The sequence below is a fragment of the Leptonotus elevatus genome, chromosome 15 (assembly GCF_054856555.1).
Source record: "Leptonotus elevatus isolate MCC_2025b chromosome 15, RoL_Lele_1.0, whole genome shotgun sequence".
Classification (NCBI taxonomy): domain Eukaryota; kingdom Metazoa; phylum Chordata; class Actinopteri; order Syngnathiformes; family Syngnathidae; genus Leptonotus; species Leptonotus elevatus.
In genome coordinates this window covers 6093895-6109432 of record NC_141253.1, presented here as the reverse complement: position 1 = coordinate 6109432, position 15538 = coordinate 6093895, and the positions used below count along the sequence as shown (strand labels likewise).

At 41.6% G+C, this 15538-nt stretch overlaps 4 protein-coding genes across 5 annotated transcripts; 3 read left to right on the top strand and 1 right to left on the bottom strand.

The window, feature by feature from the left end:
• Positions 1–183: 183 nt before the first annotated feature.
• nxnl2 (nucleoredoxin like 2) lies at positions 184–1460 on the bottom strand. The gene is made up of 2 exons (XM_086097024.1): positions 1009–1460; positions 184–631 (listed from the first exon to the last, which is right to left on the bottom strand). The coding sequence occupies exons 1-2, from the start codon at positions 1308–1310 to the stop codon at positions 463–465; spliced, it is 471 nt and encodes a 156-aa protein (XP_085953150.1). The 5' UTR covers positions 1311–1460; the 3' UTR covers positions 184–462.
• A 604-nt stretch (positions 1461–2064) lies between these two features.
• gng10 (guanine nucleotide binding protein (G protein), gamma 10) lies at positions 2065–3743 on the top strand. Its single transcript, XM_086097025.1, has 2 exons — positions 2065–2299; positions 3407–3743. Exons 1-2 carry the CDS (start codon positions 2219–2221, stop codon positions 3530–3532), a joined length of 207 nt encoding a protein of 68 aa, XP_085953151.1. The 5' UTR covers positions 2065–2218; the 3' UTR covers positions 3533–3743.
• A 2312-nt stretch (positions 3744–6055) lies between these two features.
• On the top strand, positions 6056–11141 carry btc (betacellulin, epidermal growth factor family member). 2 transcript variants are annotated; one of them, XM_086097022.1, is made up of 5 exons: positions 6056–6267; positions 6465–6572; positions 8077–8197; positions 8513–8659; positions 9544–11139. In XM_086097022.1, exons 1-5 carry the CDS (start codon positions 6228–6230, stop codon positions 9674–9676), a joined length of 549 nt encoding a protein of 182 aa, XP_085953148.1. In that variant the 5' UTR covers positions 6056–6227; the 3' UTR covers positions 9677–11139. The 2 variants fall into 2 exon arrangements, with proteins under 2 accessions (XP_085953148.1, XP_085953149.1); XM_086097023.1 differs by lacking the exon at positions 6465–6572 and having other exon boundaries at positions 9544–11141.
• A 1987-nt stretch (positions 11142–13128) lies between these two features.
• rxfp3 (relaxin family peptide receptor 3) lies at positions 13129–15468 on the top strand. Its single transcript, XM_086097020.1, has one exon. The coding sequence runs from the start codon at positions 13663–13665 to the stop codon at positions 14890–14892; it is 1230 nt and encodes a 409-aa protein (XP_085953146.1). The 5' UTR covers positions 13129–13662; the 3' UTR covers positions 14893–15468.
• Positions 15469–15538: the final 70 nt, after the last annotated feature.

Sequence of the window (15538 nt, the reverse complement as noted above, 5' to 3'; positions counted from 1 at the left end):
TCAGAGTGACAACAGAAATGTCAGTGCACACAAACACACACTGGAGGCAATCAATGAGCCTGCATGCTGGAAAATACACTCGTGTGCGTGTGTGAGCGTGTGTTAATGAGACTATGGGGAATCTATTGTTTTTGTGTCAGACATCACTACCAGGCTCTTTCAACACAACAACAAACAGACAAGGCCTTTAGAATATTATTTTATTAACACATAAAAACACTATAAAAAGTAGACAGGACACTTGATGCGTAATTACATATCAAATATGACATGTAGCGCAAAAAAATATGCCTGAGCTTCCTCTCAAAATGCATAGGATTAAACAACTAAACAATATTTTCCATACTTTTGGCGTTTTTATGCCAATAGTAGCTTGTGAAAAATATGTCAATGTTCAGTTTGTCAAGAGAAAAACATGTCAAATATGTGCAATGGCTCAGTAAATGTTGGGAAACGCCCGTTCTAGCCTTTAAAGTTCTGGAAGATCTCGGCTGCATCCAGCCAGGTCCGGAAGCAGGCCAGGCCCCGGTCTCGGATCTGCTTGCGGCCTTTGTCCGTGATCACGTCGCCATTCTCCTTCACGATCACCAGCTTGGGCACGGCCGTGATGTTGTAACGCTTTTTCAACTCGCTGGAACAACATTGGATCAGTGAGATTCTTATGAATTTGCTTCTTCTTCTTTTTTTTGCATTTGTGTGATGACTAATGATATATAAGGATTTTTTTTTTTTTTTATCTAATTTATTAAAACCTTATAAAACATCATGGGCACTATTGACACAACTATAATCAGTATTAACTATAATTTGGTGCTACATAAACAATGTGTAAACAATGGCTGCACAAGAGGGATTTGCAGTCAGCTCTTGAGTTTAGGATTAAGAAAGAGAGGGTGACCCCGGTAAGCCTTTTAGCAGACATTACAACCCAATTAAAAAGGCAAATGAAAAACTTCGAAATGAGCATCTACAAATACTCTTTATTTTTATGTATGTGTTTATACTGACTGCTTGTAATCGTCCGTCCAGGGCAGTGCCAGCCAGTCGCCGTGCATGTCGTGGTAGTACTCCACCATGTCGTCGGTGGACTTGTCCGACGACACGAAGACCACCTCGAACTGCGCGGGGGGCTCGCCCTCCTCCACCAGCTCCGTGTAGAAGTCGCACAACACGGGCGTGAAGTCGCGGCACGGCGGACACCATCCGGCCGAGAAGTAGATGCCCACCACCTTGTTCCTCAGCGCCTCCTCGGGCTCCACGAAGTCTCCGTCTTTGTTGAGAAGAGTGCGGCCGGCGAACACTTCCACCATGGTTGCCTTTCAAACTCGGATCTTTTCCTTTTCTTTTTTATGTACTTTTAAATATTGCTCTTTGAGGAAGGAGCTTCAGCGTCATGTTTATCTCCTTAGTCAGCTAACCTCCCCTTAATCGCCAGTCGCCCAATGAGAGCTTTAAAAAAATGGTGACGTCATCACGCAGCCACGTGGTTTTCAGTGCGATGATGCATTCACAAGCAGAGTGAAAACGTGGGTTTAGCTTTCGTCGACATTCTCAAAATGTATTATTTGGAAAACTTGCACGTTTATTTTTTAAATTGTTATTAGATCTACATAATCTTTATCAAATTTCAATTAAAAATATATACTTGAAAACATATGCTTTATATATTTCTTCGTAATTTCTTAAAATACCAGTGTGGGTTGATAAAACAAAACTTTAAAGTTTATTTTTATTTTTAACAATCTGTAGGTCTTTGAAGCCACAACAGTACAGTTTATAATACTGTAACGGTAATACAATAGTAAAACACTGCTGTATTTCCATTCAAAGCAATTTGTGCAGTAAAGGATTTGGGATAAATTTATTATTTCCAGATTCCTGCTTGAATAGTATAGTTTTTTTTTTGGTCAGGCTGAATATAACAAAATTCAAACTCAAAATCCAAATGAAAGCAAAACACTCTCCTGCATATTTGCAAAACAAAAGCACAATTCTTTCAACATTCATGCGTGCCCCCCCCCCCCCACACACACACACACACACTTCCCTTGGAGCCAAATGTACTGGGAGGTCACTTGGAAAGAACCGAGGGGGTCAGCTCTTCCTTCCTTAGCCTGCCAGTCGTTTTCTTACCATTTGAGGAGTGTAGTGCTGTGACGAAAGACTCCCAAGACCTTTTCACCAGGAGCTGTTTGCTCTTCTAAAGCATTTCAACAACATGACCTCCAATTCCAGTTTATCCAGTATGCGACGGATGGTGGAGCAACTGAAGCTGGAGGCCAGCGTGGAGAGGATCAAGGTAAGGGAATCAAAATATTTAAATAAAATTGTAAGAAGTGGGACATTTAGAAGTCATGGTACCACTTATTAAAAACGCCACAGTCCAGTTCAGTTGGTTTTCAGGTCACTGGGAAGACACAGTAGCTTGAGAACAATTAAACGTTTTTATCTATAATCTAAATATAATGTTTGACACATACTGTATATCACAACTTTAATAAAATACTAGCTAACTAACAGACACAATTGCTTGGGCTCTTTGTTTGTTACTAGGCAGAATTCACAATTGCTATCCAATAAAAAAAAAAAAGTACTGCATCTCCAAATATTTTCAAACTTTGATTCAATATACACACACACACACACACACACACACACACACACACACACACACACATTCCTACAAAAAACAGGTACATGTAAAAAAAAAATTACGCCAAATTTTCTTGTAGTTTGAGCCTGCTATGAGTCTTCTGAATTTCGCCTAGCTAGCTAGCTAAGATTTTAGCATAGTTACAGTAATTGCTATAACCAAAAGAAGCGCTTAAGTTTATATATATATATATATATATATATATATATATATATATATATATATATACAAAACGTAGAGAAAATGTAATTTGGTTGACTTTTCCATAAATAATCAACATATAACTTTGTAATTGTAATAAAATGTTAGCTAGCAAGCAGAAACAGCCGTGTAGGTCAATAAATTTGCTTGGATTGCACTGTTGCTAGGCAGAATTAATTGGCCTGAGTTGAGCCCAATTGAGCTAGAAAAAACATTTGACCCCCCCAAAAAAACCCTACAACAACAAACAAAATTCAAATTTTTTCATTAAGTTTTTCAAGCCAAACTTTTCATAACAACAAGCAAATAATCCAAACACTTCTGTTGCTTAGTTAGGAAAAATGTGTTTAAAAATAAAGTTTTAATACGTTTACTTGTGCACATGGAAGAGGCAAAGCTGTATTATAAAGTTTTAAAAAAAAAAGAAGAAGATTTTCATCTATTGTAAATAAAGGGGGTTCACTGTATAGTCAAAAAGCAGACTAAACCTGTATGAGCAGAATATACTGTACACTATACATACATCTAAAAATAATATAATGATGACTGCAGGTGTCGCAGGCAGCTTCGGAGCTGCAGCAGTTTTGTCTGCAGAACGCAGGCAGGGACGCTCTGTTGGCGGGGGTCCCGGCAGGAAGCAACCCCTTCCGGGAGCCACGATCTTGCACGGTGGTGTGATGTCCGCTGCGAGAAGAACATCATCCGCTCGTAAGGAACATCCTGCTGCATCGAAAGCATTACGGTTGTAATGTTGAAATCTTGACAATAAACAAAAACAAACAAACAAAATGAAAGGAACACACAAGAGAACTGAAACATTCCTAGGTTGTACCTGTATGCTGTTTTTTTTTTAAAATATAAAATAATTAAAACAGTACATAAATATTGAGTGAGTGATATTTTTTGCCTGAAAATGTGTCATAGAATATACCCTAATAAATTATTCTAATGATGGTTATGCAAGCAAGAGTTTTTCCACGTGGATTATATGCCTGTTGCTAGGCAGAATTCATCTTCCAATTTGCCTCACAGGCCTGTGAATTGTTATTTTCCTAGTCAGATCCCCTCAGCCCCCCTCATCCTTTCTGAGCTAAAACAAAATGTAATTTTAAAATACATGCTTTTCATTGGACTGCAATGAATGTCGATTGCGGATGTAGATGACTCGGTCCTTGGAATTCTGCCTAGCAACAAGTGCCCCAAATTCCTGTGACAAATTAATTAAATCTAACACAAATTCTGAGTTTTTCAATTGGGTTCTTTGCTTGCTGCTTAACTATTGGGTGTCTGAATTGAGTTTTGACTCAGGCAGTGTTGAGAAATGTATGTCCAAATTGTATTGTTATTGTTCCCTTGTTGTTGGGCAGAATTGGGGCTCAAGCAAAACTGCCCTAAAGGCCTACGACAAATTTGGCTTTTTTTTTGCAGTAAAAGAAAAGCATGTATCAACATGTTTTTTTCCATATCGAGTCTTCACTTGTTGCTAGGCAGAATTCACGGAGCTCGAGTATATTAAAGGCTTGTAACAAATATGGCATGAGATACAAGCTTTTTATTGTCTTAAATAAACAAAAAATATTTACAAGTTAGACACCGCCTGAATCAGGTATCACTGAAACTCTGCTGAGTATGTTTATTTTGACAACGTTGCTTGGTTGCAGGCCCTAAATAAGCGGTCTAAATCTCACAGAATCATCGTTTCCTGATGCTCGGGCTAAGTCCGGCCAGCAGCCAGACAGCGAGAGTGAGAGAGGAAACTGGCTCTTCCTGTTCAAAGTTCCAGACGCTCACAGAACATTTCACTCCATCTCAAACCCTGTTTCCATTCAATTAGCAAGCGGGAGCAAAGTTATGGAAGTTAATGCTTTTATTCCCCACTTTCAATGTTAATTTTGTTTTCCATTATAAGTTTGTATTTGTATATCGAAAAGCTGCTTTAAAACAAACAAAGGGGATAAAGTTTAAAATATTTTATTTTCGTATTCTTTGTTTTATTTCGCTTTGCCGCCTTAATTCTTCTACTTCGACATTTACAGCTCCGAGCTACATTAATCATTTGAAAAAAACAATATATAAAAATAACCTATAGTGTCGCTGCTACTATGATCGTTCCATTCATAGCAAAATCTAAAACCAGAACAGTATTTCAGTAACAACAGAGACGAAATGCTGCCATCTGCTGGTCACAAAGCACATAATCATTCATTTGACCCATTTTAAGCACATCTGCCATCTATTGGTGAAGCTGGATATCACAACTTAAAACCACTTGATGCATATTTTTAGTTTGGCACCCGCAAATGAGCCTATTCTCCCCCCTTCAATTAAATGTTTATATTTTTTTATATTTTGCCTATTTTTTTCCAGGACTTTGCCTATTTTTTCACTCCCCTCGACCACTACTTGAGTCTCTGACCTCACTAACGTGAGCACTGTAAGAAAATACACGCAAACAAGCTGTTCTTGTTACATTGCTAGCATTACTTATTCATTATCTTTTTGACTTTTGTTGCAAACCGGACATAAGCAATACGGCCAAGGAAACCTGAGACGACTGGGTGTCAAGAGAGGGATGGCGTTTCCATACAGACATTTTATTTAACATAGTGTATGTGACAAAAAAAAAAGTGTTTTATATTGAAAACTGCTATGCTACCTGTATTTGCTAATTGGCTGGAAGAAATGACATAAAAAAAAGCATTCATTCCAAATGTGTTTTGCTTATAGTATTAAAAAAGAAGAAGAAGACAATTGGGGGATACAGGCTTTTCATTGGACAGCTTAAATTTTCTAGCCACACCCACGTGGCTGTTAGATTTGAAACCTGTGTTGAAAGTAATAATACAATATATCCGGATTCTTCGCTTGTTGCTAGGCAAAATCAAAGCGTAACTGCCCCATAGGTTTTATTATATTTTTTGTTTTTGTATTTTGGTTAGAAATGTATTATTTCGTTTCGAAATGGTACAATCACCAAAGGTTTTATGATTATATTTGATGGGGTGATTTTTTATTATTATTATGATTTTTTTTTTTAATGTCAACAAAAGCAAGTGCACCTGCCACTCGAGTCTTAAAAAGTGTGCTTGTTCTTTCTTTGAATGCCTTTTCTTTTAAAATTGTGGGTGGCTGAAACTGAGTGGGAGTGTCAGATTACAGTCGACGCCCCTCCCACCCTCTTCACACAGAGTGAGCGCAACTCTCACACACAAACGCGCACACTCTGGCCTGCTGGACCACCAATGCCTCACATTCCCTCAATGAGGAACGCTTCGGACCACGGGGGGCAGCTTTTTGTCCTTCCTTGGAATTTACACCGTGTGGATTGAAATTTCAAACACCCGATGACTACTTTGGCGCAAGCGAAGACGCCATGGCCAAAGTGTACGGACTCTATGTCGGAATACTAACAGGTACTTGCTTTATACTGCATTTAGTAATGAGTTCCTTTTGACATTTTTCATAATCGTTAACATTCTAAATGAGGAAGAGCAGGCCATTTATCAGCTGTGTTAGTCAATACACGTACGCACAAGGCACAACAGGTGCAATATGATAAAAAAGGTAAAATCATACTGTTTGTGTGCGCGTGCGTGTGTCGTACCCGCAGCGCTGGCCTTGTGCGAATGGTCCTCGGCCGGCTGGAAAACTACCGGCGTGGCTGTCAATCAAACGGAGCCCCCCTGCCCTCGCCGTGGCAACGGAGACAACTGCACAGGTAGATTAACCGGAAATGGAGGGGGGGGGGGTTAATAAATTGGATGTGGTGACATCTAAATGGGGGAAGTAAAAGCATAAACAAACAGTGAAGATGCAATCATAACCATTTATCATTTAAAATGCCAATTAACCTGGAGTATAAACAGACAGCAAATGAAAATACAACACAGATCCCCGCTATGAACTCACTTTGAAAGCTTTGCATAACTCTGAATGCTATTTTTAGAAGCCTTCACCTTGTCACACTTGGATAGCTTTTGGTATCTTGGGGGTTTGTCTCCGCTAATTTAAAATGAGATAAAATAAACCCAAGACAAGGTAAGCTAAAATAAATAAGTATATAATGAATAAAGACGCGCAAAACCAATCCTAAGAAAAAAATAAGATTACCGGTAGATGACCGCAACAAAGGCAAGCTGAAATAAAATGAGCTAAAGTAATACAAACGTATCCACCCCTAAGCTAAACCGAGTGAAACAAGCTGGAAAAAATAATGTGAGACAAGCTCAACTTCGATAAGATCAAATACGAAAAGATGAGTCAAATGAAGCCAAGCTATAAAGAAACAAAGATGAGCTAAAGTAAGATGAGCTCAAATGGGCTAAGGTTAGATAAACAAAGCCAGGCTAAAACAACCAAAAAAGTATCCAAAAATGAACCAAAATTAAAATAAAACAGAAAATAAAATGAGTTTAACTAATCCAAGCTAAATTAAGTTAGCCACGCTGAACGATGCGGTATAGCCAAGAAAAAAAGAGTTAAGCTACAGTAAACTAACGCAAGACAAATTAAACTAAGCAATACTAATAATAAGTTAACAAGGCCATCTTATGCTGGCAGAGCCAAAATCAAGCTAATATAAGCTAAAATAAGTTAAACTTGTCCAAACCAAGAAGTTAAACCAAACAAAAACAAGCTTAACTATGATTAAGTTAAAAATAACCAAGCTCAAATAAGTTAAATGTAATCAAAGCTAAAAATCAAACTAAAATAAATGAAGCTCAACTATCAACAACAACAAGGTTCTCCCGTGACGTTTTCAGTGACCCCTTAAACTTCATAACTGCTTACGGTCCTTTTCGTGTCTGCTCTCATTGATGCCGCCGCATTGTTTTATGAGCCATCATCCAAAGGTAACCTCGTGGAAAAAGTGTCATAAAGATAGCGACCCAAGAAGAAGGAAATGGCGTGTGTTGTGTGTTCCGACCTTTGATGGCTGCAGACATGTTTCACTCAGTAAACGACGTGTGCGCTTATTGAATCTTGGGACGACCACGGGATCATATTGCGGTCTATTTATACGGTCGGCTCACAACAGAAGGTGCGCTCTTAAGTCAAAGGCAGCTGACAGCGTTTGCTAGAAGTATAGGGGTGTGCAATCTATGGCTCTGAAGCAGAGATTTCAAAAGTACCAGTAGCAGGAAACACAAGATACAAAAAAAAAAAAAAAAAAAAAAAAAATTAATCTCAAGTTCTCAACAAATCACGCACGTCATTTTCAGCGCCTGCCTCGGACACGGGTCAGTGGAATGGACACTTCACCAAATGTCCGCAAGAACTCAACCACTACTGCATCCACGGGGAGTGTCGCTTCGTCGAAGAGCAAAAGGCGCCGTCCTGCAGGTGAGACGGTTTGTTCCGAAAGTACGGCGCAATTCATTTTTTCTGATCAGGTTTTATTATGAAACAAAAAGAAGACTGCTAACTATTAAATGCAGATACGTCGCTAGACACGCTATGGTCCTCCGTGCACAGTGAACCAGGAAATGACCTTCTAGCATACAGTGAAAAACCCATTTGTCACAGGGGGGATGACTTCCAGACCAGTGTCTGTGGCGCTCCTTTCCCACCTGCGAGGGCATGCGCTCAATATGTCCTTTCTCAGTTTTTGTTGCCGGTTATTCAATGATTCCGACTTTACGGTCTTTGGTCCCTCAGGTGTCAGCATGGCTACATCGGCTCCAGATGCGAGTACGTGGACCTGGATTGGCGGAGAGGAGACAAGAGGCAGATGATCATCATCTGCGTCATCGCGGCACTTGTGGTCCTCGTTCTTCTCATTGTGTTCGTCTTAGTCTGTTCACAGTGAGTGTCCGGTGATGATTAGCGGTTGTGAGAGTTGCTTGCTTTTGCATCTTGTTAGGACGTCTAGATTTCGAAGTTTCGGTTGTCACGGTTTATGGGCACCGCTTTAGGAAAATCGAAACCGCCACTCCCTATGATTCCTGGTTTATCTACCATTTTATGACTTACGCCAAACATGAAGGCGCAAAGGCGTGAGAGGTTGTTTTGATTGATCTCAGCTGATTAGCTTGTTAGCAATATTTTTGCTTAAATTGCAGAGGGATGGGCAGGTGTGTCAAAGATGAAGCCAAATAATATTTCGGGCATCTGGAAGAAGGTGTGGATCCACATCTTTGACTTAGTTGACAATCCTGATTTAGGTGTGGATTTAGAAGTTTAGTTTTGCTGTTTTAATTTAGATTTAGGGACAAGGCTTAGTTAGGTTTAAGGTTCAGCGCTATGGATGCTGACGGTTTTGGAGTAGGGAATAGGTTAGCCTTGAGGTTTTGGCTATAAACTAGGTTTAGCCTTAGAGCTTGGTACCAGAGACAAAGGTTAGCTTTAAGATTTAAGGTTAGCATTAGCATTAAGACTTTATCTTAAGAACACAAGTTATGGTTAGCTTTAAAGTTTCATCTTTGGGACTAGTGTTTGCCTTAAAAGGTCTAAGGTTTATAATTGGGGTTTAGGTTTTGGTGGAGTTTAAGATATAAGGCTTATGGTTTTTGCTTCACAGTTTAGGGCTGACAACTCAGGATAGGCTTAGCATTAGCCTAAAGATTTAGCATTCGTGTTAGGTTTTATATGTTCCCACTCTAGCTAAGCTAACCCTAACTGGCTAACTTGTACCAACTGTGAGGTGGTTTTGCCTTGAAATGTTTTAAACGTTGCATTTTTCCTGTCAGTCGCAGGTCCAGTTGTTGGGCAAGACGGCGGGAGGAACCGAGGAACGGGACGGAGAAACTCCATATGATGGGTACCAATTCACATCCCGTAACACAGGACTCAGGAGAGCCTTTGAACGCAAATGACGTCTGACAGGAAGGAGTGTTTGGGAATTGTTCAGATGTCGTCCTGTCGGACGCACGGGGGTTGTTGCTGAAGTCAATCGCTCTGGGCCGGTTAGAATCGAATCCTTTTGAAAAAAAGGCGATACAACTCTGTACATGATGGAGGACAATCAAGCGGGAAGTCTACAAAGCCTGGGACCTTGAGAGGGAGTACCAAGAAGATACCGAGTTGGATTTAGGATCAACACAAGTCGAGGATTATCTCTCAATGGAACGTGCTGGAGCGATTGAGGAGCTACTTGTGGTTGTGGCCTCTTAAGAGCTGTCAACTGTTGATCCCCAACAAAATCCAAGTTTCAATCAGTTCATCCTTAATCCACAGCACCTTCCTGTGCACCCTTTGAACTGTATCATGGCTTTAGTTATTTATCAACATTATCAATGCAATGTAAAAGAGTCCTTGGCGATCAATCGTAAGTTTGACCAAACGGTAAACTCGCTCCTTGCCTAAAAACGCTAAGCCTATTTTTGTCTCTGTATGAACCCATAAGTCAAACACTAATTACTAACCTTGAACTTTGGTTCCTAAATCACGATGCTAAACCTAGCTTCAGTCCCTAAATGTTTGGCTAACTATAGTCCTTAATTAAACCTTAAGGCTAGCTTTGATCCAAAGGCTAAACCTGAAGGCTAACCAACAAACCAAGCCCCTAGCTGTAACCATTAAGCTAGCACTAGCCCTTATTGGATTTAGTGAGGTTTGGATTTGACATTATCGTATAAATAAGTGCTTTGAACTGCAGGCAGGGTATCAAAGCAACTTATTTCGACAAATGTATCTTTCAGGTTCTGCCATCCCTTCTTCCAGCTTTGACTTTCCATCCTGTCCACGCTGTTCTTTTGGATGCGGGTTGAATATTTTTGAAAGCTATTGGCAGTTTCTGTTTACGTGTTACACCACAGACCGCATTTTTTTTGTTTTGAGGGTGGGAGTACCAGGTGCGTAAATGTGAAAAGATTACGGCGTCCAAAGGAAGAGGACAAGGAGGATTTGTTAGTGTATATTTGGACTCTGGCAGCGAACAACCAAGCCAGTGTGTGACCGAGGAGGACGCCGTCCGCTCTTGGTGACGTCTACTCGTGTTTATTTATGTCTCATCTGCTTCCATTAAATTTATGCGTGCTGTATTTTTATATGAAGTCTACCAAAACACAGCATCAAACAGCTTCGATGAATTTTTGCGTCCGGTGCGGCGATACTTTTTCCGACATGCCGGTAGAATGAAACGGTTACAGTATCATGATGGTATGTCGTAATAACAGCAGCTGCAATTCGCGGCGTGATGTCGTAGGCGGTGATAAATTCCTGCGCTGTTGGCACCGAGGTTTCACATAGCTTCACGAGTGTTGGTGTTTTAAAAAAAAAAAATGTTATGAACAAACACTAATAAAAAAAATATGAAAGCTGTTCCTAATATTTCGACCATCTCGTGTGACTCTTACAATCACTATTAAACACGCACAGACGTTCATAAAGTAACCACGTTGGATTATTAAATCATTAAACGGGTGGTCTTCTATATGCAGTGACCTTTGACCTAATTTCAGGTGACCTGCCCGTGTCTCCAACGGGCTGTGGAATGCTGAGTTTCTATAACAGGGGCGTGTCCCGCTCTGATAAGCATGGCAGATAGCAGGCCCAAGCGGCACACACTCATCGACGGGTCTTATCATAAAAAATAAATAAAAACTTTTTTATATCAAATTCCTGAAAGTGACCTTGAGGCAACAGCGGTCATGTGAGAATGAGTTTTGAATAGAACCTAACTTTATTGTCACTTTCACGGGAGCAGTGAGACTCACTAATTAGGCATCTCACAATTAGCAACGTTTATTTTCTAAATGTCTTGTTTATACATTTTTTATGTCCTGTGGCACTTTTCAAACTGAAAGGGAGGGGAAGTAAGTGTCCTGGGTGGGAGGGCTTCTCAATGATTCTATTGGCTTTTAACAGTCAGTGTCGGTGTCTCACTCACTCTCTGTTGCTGTCACCACCTGCTAAAAGTCCCCCTTGTAGGTCAGGAGGTCAGGAACGTAACCTCCATGTTGGTTCTGTAGAAGCTTGTCAGCTTGTCAGCTTGTCACTTGATGTGGGGAAGCTAGTGGACCAGGTGAGGTCTGCTGAGATGGCGAGGAATTTTTCACTTATTCATGGGTTCTTTTTTTGCAATATATAATATTTATTATTTTGTTTGGGGATTTTGGAGGATGAACAAACTCCCATTTTTGTGTAAAATGAAGATTGGAGGTTCATCAGCATTTCAGAATAATTATTTGGGTTTGTCCCCCCCCCCCCCCCCCCCAACATACAGTACACTTATTTTAAATATTTGCGTCACAACTGTATAGTTTTAAATTGTAATATCACCATTCACCACTAGATGGCAGTCGTGCCTTAAGTTCCTCTTAATGACTAACCTACACATCAAATAGAATCAAATCATCATCAATCAAGCACCTTTTTTTTGGTCTCATTTTACTGATGTCTCCCTAGTAATTAAAACGTTTTGTTCTAACACAATTTTTTTTTATTAGTCCTTCAAGCCAATGCGACCCGGATACTCATATTTTCATAAAAATAAATCAATAAAAAAAATATATATATTATACAGCTAGCATAACAGCTAACACAGCTCGCTTGTACAACCCTTTACTTAATGCGAGTAATAATACATTTAAATTAGTATCAGTTCAAATTCGATTTTATTTATCTGTCAAGGATTTATTCAGCAATATTTGGAAATACACAATGGTGCCTTGAGATACGAGTGACTGAAATATTGTGTATAGTGAAAAACATTTTTAGTCTTTTAAAACTTCTTGACAGAAAGACAAATGAGGTATGATATTATTATTTTTTAGGGAAACACGTTTAGCCTACAGTTGAGCTCATCAATATTCCTTCAATTTGTTTGAGTCTCTGCACCTCTCTTTCTTGTTATCAAATCAATTTACTGGCACAATTAAGCCCCCCCACCCACTGCTTCTTTATCACAGCCATGCAAGCGGCAGAAGGCTGAGGAAAGCGAGACGTGATGCTGCTTATGCTAAATAATCACAGTGGGAAGCATATGAAGTATATTATGAGGATGAAAACATGCCTCATAAACCGTTAGCCATGCATGCATGCAATTGAGAAGATATGACATCATTATGCACTGCCAGTATATGGCAGGTGGGAGAAAAACATGTTTAGACTGTGCTTATATCTTCAGACATCTAACGACTTTTTACCTTTATTCTCTATTTGAAAATTGGAATCTCTGAAAGACTCTTGGGTAAAAAAAAAAAACATATAACCCAATGTTGGCCCAAATTTTGACCAACACTACTTGGGTTGGGTCTATTTGATCCAACTTTCGGTTCAAAAGTTGGGTCAAATTGTCGTCAAGAAGCAGGTCGGTCCATTATTGACCAACATTGGGTTATTTTTGACTATTTCAACTGTGAGTTATTTGGATTACCTTCAGGTGAATTAAATATATGAAGTTCAAAAATAATAATAAAAAAATAACTATGCATCGGATTTATATAGTGCTTTTCCAGACACTCAAGACGCTTTACAATGGAATGGATACATTATTCATTCATGCACTCACACATTCACACTGAATGAACTCATTCACTTTGGACTAACTTAATTCAATCGTGTGTTACCAATTGAAGCGATTTTTTTTTTTTAAGTCGGTCAACAATTCCATTAGTAGTCTTAAAATGATTCATCAATTCTTCTCTTTTTTTAGAGTGAAAATATAAAGACAATACTCACTATGTTACTTGTACTTTCTTCCCACACAGCATGCTTTCAAGGCAATGTCGTTCCATTGGTTCGTTCCGCATCACGCGTCAGTCAACCGATGCAGCGGGGGAAGAAAAAGGTCAGCCTGAGCGCTGCGTCAAAACGCACGACGCTTTGTTGGAGCTGCGTGTGGGTCCCGGGGGTGCGTCGGCGTCATGTCCGGCGAATGGTCCGAGGAAGGCTCGGCGTGGAGCTTCAACGGGAGCGCCAACGCCACCGCCAACCGCTCCTGCCGCCCCCACTTCCACGCGGCCGAGCTCGGGTCCGAGCCGGGCTCGGGCGGCGGCGCCGCGGCGGTGCGCATCGTCATCTCGGTGGTTTACTCGCTGGTGTGCGCGCTGGGGCTGGTGGGGAACGTGCTGGTGCTCTACCTGATGAAGAGCAAGCGCGCGTGGAAGAAGTCCTCCATCAACCTGTTCGTCACCAGCCTGGCGCTCACCGACTTCCAGTTCGTGCTCACGCTGCCCTTCTGGGCCGTGGAGAACGCGCTGGACTTCACGTGGCTCTTCGGGCGCGCCATGTGCAAGACGGTGTCCTACGTGACGGCTATGAACATGTACGCCAGCGTCTTCTTCCTCACCGCCATGAGCGTGGCGCGCTACAGCTCCCTGGCGTCGGCGCTGCACGGCCGGCGCGGGGGTCGCCACCGGCGGTTCCTCCTGCTCCCGTTAGGGGGATGCGGCGCGGCGCGCTGCGTGGCCGCCTCCATCTGGGTGGCGGCCGCCTGCGCCGCGCTCCCGCACGCCGTCTTCTCCACCACGGTGCGCGTGTCCGGGGAGGAGGACTTGTGTTTGGTGAAATTCCCGGAGAGCGAAGGCGCCAGCGCGCAGCTGTGGTTGGGACTCTACCACTCGCAGAAGGTCCTGCTGGGCTTCGTGGCTCCTCTCGCCATCATCTCGGCGTGCTACCTGCTCCTTTTGCGCTTCCTGGCGGCCGGCAACGACGCCAACACGTCGAGCGCCAAGAGACGCGCAAAGGTGACCAAGTCGGTCACCATCGTGGTGCTCTCCTTCTTCCTGTGCTGGCTGCCCAACCAGGCGCTGACGGCGTGGGGGATCCTCATCAAGTTCAACGTGGTGCACTTCACCTACGAGTACTACACCACGCAGGTGTACGTGTTCCCCGTGTCCGTGTGCTTGGCGCACTCCAACAGTTGCCTCAACCCGGTGCTCTACTGCCTGATGCGCCGCGAGTTCCGCAAGGCGCTCAAGAAACTCTTCCGGCGGATCACTTCGCCGGCGCTCACCACCGTCATCAGGCCCATCACCACCACCAAGCCCGAGGCGGACGAGCAGGGCCACGGACAACGTGCGGTAGGGCCGCGGGGGCCCCCCCGGGAGCCCGCCGCCGCGGTGGTCTTCTACCCTCCGGGGGCGGCTATGTAGGCCAGATCCACGCGGGACCATGATTTATATTTATTTATTTTAATTGGGAGAATTACAGTATTTTGTGAATATTTTTGGGGAGTTATTTTATTTTATTTTATTTATTTATTTTTTGCAATCCATTTCAGTGGGTGTCAATTAACTATAATTTATATTTAAACAAACATTTTCTTATTAAAAATGAACGATTTAAATTCACATGTAAAATTGTTTACGTTGTATTTTTTATTTGATCTTGCAAATATGTCAAGAGATAAAACTATAGTGATGATGACTACCGGTATATGTGACAGGACTCTTATTATAATGGACATGCTTTGCCTATTTGCCCACCCTGAGAAGACGATGAAATCTCGCGTGATCATGTCAAATCACTCGTGATGATGCTTTGAAGTCAACAATTTGCTTTGACTTTCCGCTTTTAAGTGGCATGTTGGGACGGAGCTCACTGCCATCTCATTTTTTTAGTCACTCATCGTCATAATTCATTCGTCTCATGCTTCAGATGTGTGAAGATGTTAAAGAATACATGAATTGTCAATGCACCAAGGGACGATGGGAAATTTACATCTGCTATGCCGCTTTCATGTAATGTCATTTTTGTCAAGTCACTTCTGAGTCTTTTATGTGTTGATGAGATGTGATT